General features: G+C 51.3%; 1 protein-coding gene across 1 annotated transcript; it reads left to right on the top strand.

Moving 5' to 3' along the window:
- The first annotated feature begins 748 nt into the window (after window positions 1-748).
- On the top strand, window positions 749-1,459 carry LOC139837970 (uncharacterized). Its single transcript, XM_071827304.1, has one exon. It carries the CDS (start codon window positions 749-751, stop codon window positions 1,457-1,459), a length of 711 nt encoding a protein of 236 aa, XP_071683405.1.
- Window positions 1,460-1,893: the final 434 nt, after the last annotated feature.

Genomic DNA, 1,893 nt, shown 5'->3' with positions numbered 1-1,893 from the left:
TTGTTCTCTGTTGTTCTTCGCAAACAAACATCATTCTCCACACCATACGTTTAATCCTTTGTTTACAGCAAGCCGGTGAGATTGACAATCTCACTGTTAAGTTGGAGCAAAGTATTTTGATTGTGTTGTGCAGGTTCCACGTTGGCGCCGGAATCTCTGGTGTTGCGCCGCACTACACTCCTCCACCAACAACCTTCACGTGGCCTTCATCTCCTACTGCTTCGATAACCTTGGTTTCTTACTGAGGGAAACTTGCTGCTGTACGCATCACACCTTCCACTTGGGGTTCCCAATGGGCGTGTGCTTTACGCGTCATCAGGAACCTGTGGCTAACCAGCTTAAGGCCAAACTCCTCCATTTCTTCATACAGTTTGGGTTGAGAAATCTTGATCAGCGCAACGAACAGGGCTCTCGACTAAGGGCATCAACTACGACATTGGCTTTACCGGGGTGATAATGAATGCCAAAGTCATAATCCTTGATAAGTTCCATCCATCTGCTCTGCTCCATGTTCGGCTCTCTCTAAGTGAAGATGTACTTTAGACTTTTATGATCGTTGTAGATTTCGCAACGATTTCCAACTAAATAATGATGCCAGGTCTTCAGGGCATGAACCACCGCGGCAAGCTCTAAGTCATGCCTTCCGAAGTTTCCACCATGTCTCATACTCTTATATCATCAGATGGTTGACACCCGCCGCGGAGGTTCCGGTTCCGAAAACCCTCCACCACCACCCCCAGATCCCAACATGGCCCAGATTCTGCGCCTCATGATGGAGGACCGCCAAATAGCCCGAGCAGAAAGCCAAGCCAACATCGCCGCACTTAGGCAGATTGCCCAGATTGCTGCGGGAAATCGCAATAATGAATATGAAAAAGGAGGATGTGATGAGGAAGCGCCAAGATCACACCTTAGGGACGTTCAGAACACCAATCCACCTATGTTCTCTAAGTGCACCGCACCCCTCGACGCGGACGATTGGCTCCGCACCATCGAGAACAACCTGGAGGTAGCTGTAGTTGGAGAGCAAGAAAAGGTACTTCTCGCCACCCACTTTCTCTCTGGTCCAGCGAGAGCATGGTGGGAGAACATCAAGGCGATGCAAGCGGCCGACCACGTCATCAATTGGGAAGAGTTCACCGCCAAGTTCCACAAGGCACACATCCCTACTGGACTAATGAAGATGAAGCGCGATGAATTCTTCAATCTGAAGCAGAACAACTCCAATGTGGTCGAATATTTCGGCAAGTTTAACACCTTGGCGAGGTATGCCCCACAGGACACTGACACTGATGAGAAGAAGCGCGACCGTTTCCTGAATGGTCTGCACGAGGAGATCCAGAGCATCCTCGTGGATGTTCCTTATCCTGACTTGGAGGCGCTAGTGGATGCCGCCATCATGGTGGAATCCAAGCGCAAGGCTGCATATGAAACCAGGAAGCCCAAGATGCAACAATAACAGAGTGGACCTAGCAACCCCAAGTTCCGCATCCCACCCCCTTCAAGGCCGTCGAGGGAGCCCCAGAAAACCCCAGCCTCAGCTCCAACATATCACCCTAACAACTACAACCCCAATCGTTCGGATCCGCAGCATCGTCCTGGAGGAGGAGGTTACCACAACAACCCTCGCCCCAATCCCCCAGCTCGTACACCTGGAGATGGTTGTTTCACTTGTGGGAAGCCTGGACACTTCCTCGTGAGTGCCCCACGAAGATGAATGCACCTCAACATTCCAATGCACCCAGGCCCAATCACTACTAGGAAAAGGCTTATAGCCGCACTCCTTACCGCTGGCGAGTCCGGTTTGAAGTGGCCGGCGGTAAGAATTTTTAGGCCCTCCTCACGTTACCGCTGGCGAGTTGGTTTGAAATCGCCGGGGATAGGGCACTTACC

This window comes from Lolium perenne, chromosome 3 (assembly GCF_019359855.2).
Source record: "Lolium perenne isolate Kyuss_39 chromosome 3, Kyuss_2.0, whole genome shotgun sequence".
Classification (NCBI taxonomy): Eukaryota; Viridiplantae; Streptophyta; class Magnoliopsida; order Poales; family Poaceae; genus Lolium; species Lolium perenne.
This window is presented reverse-complemented; position numbering and strand designations above follow the sequence as displayed.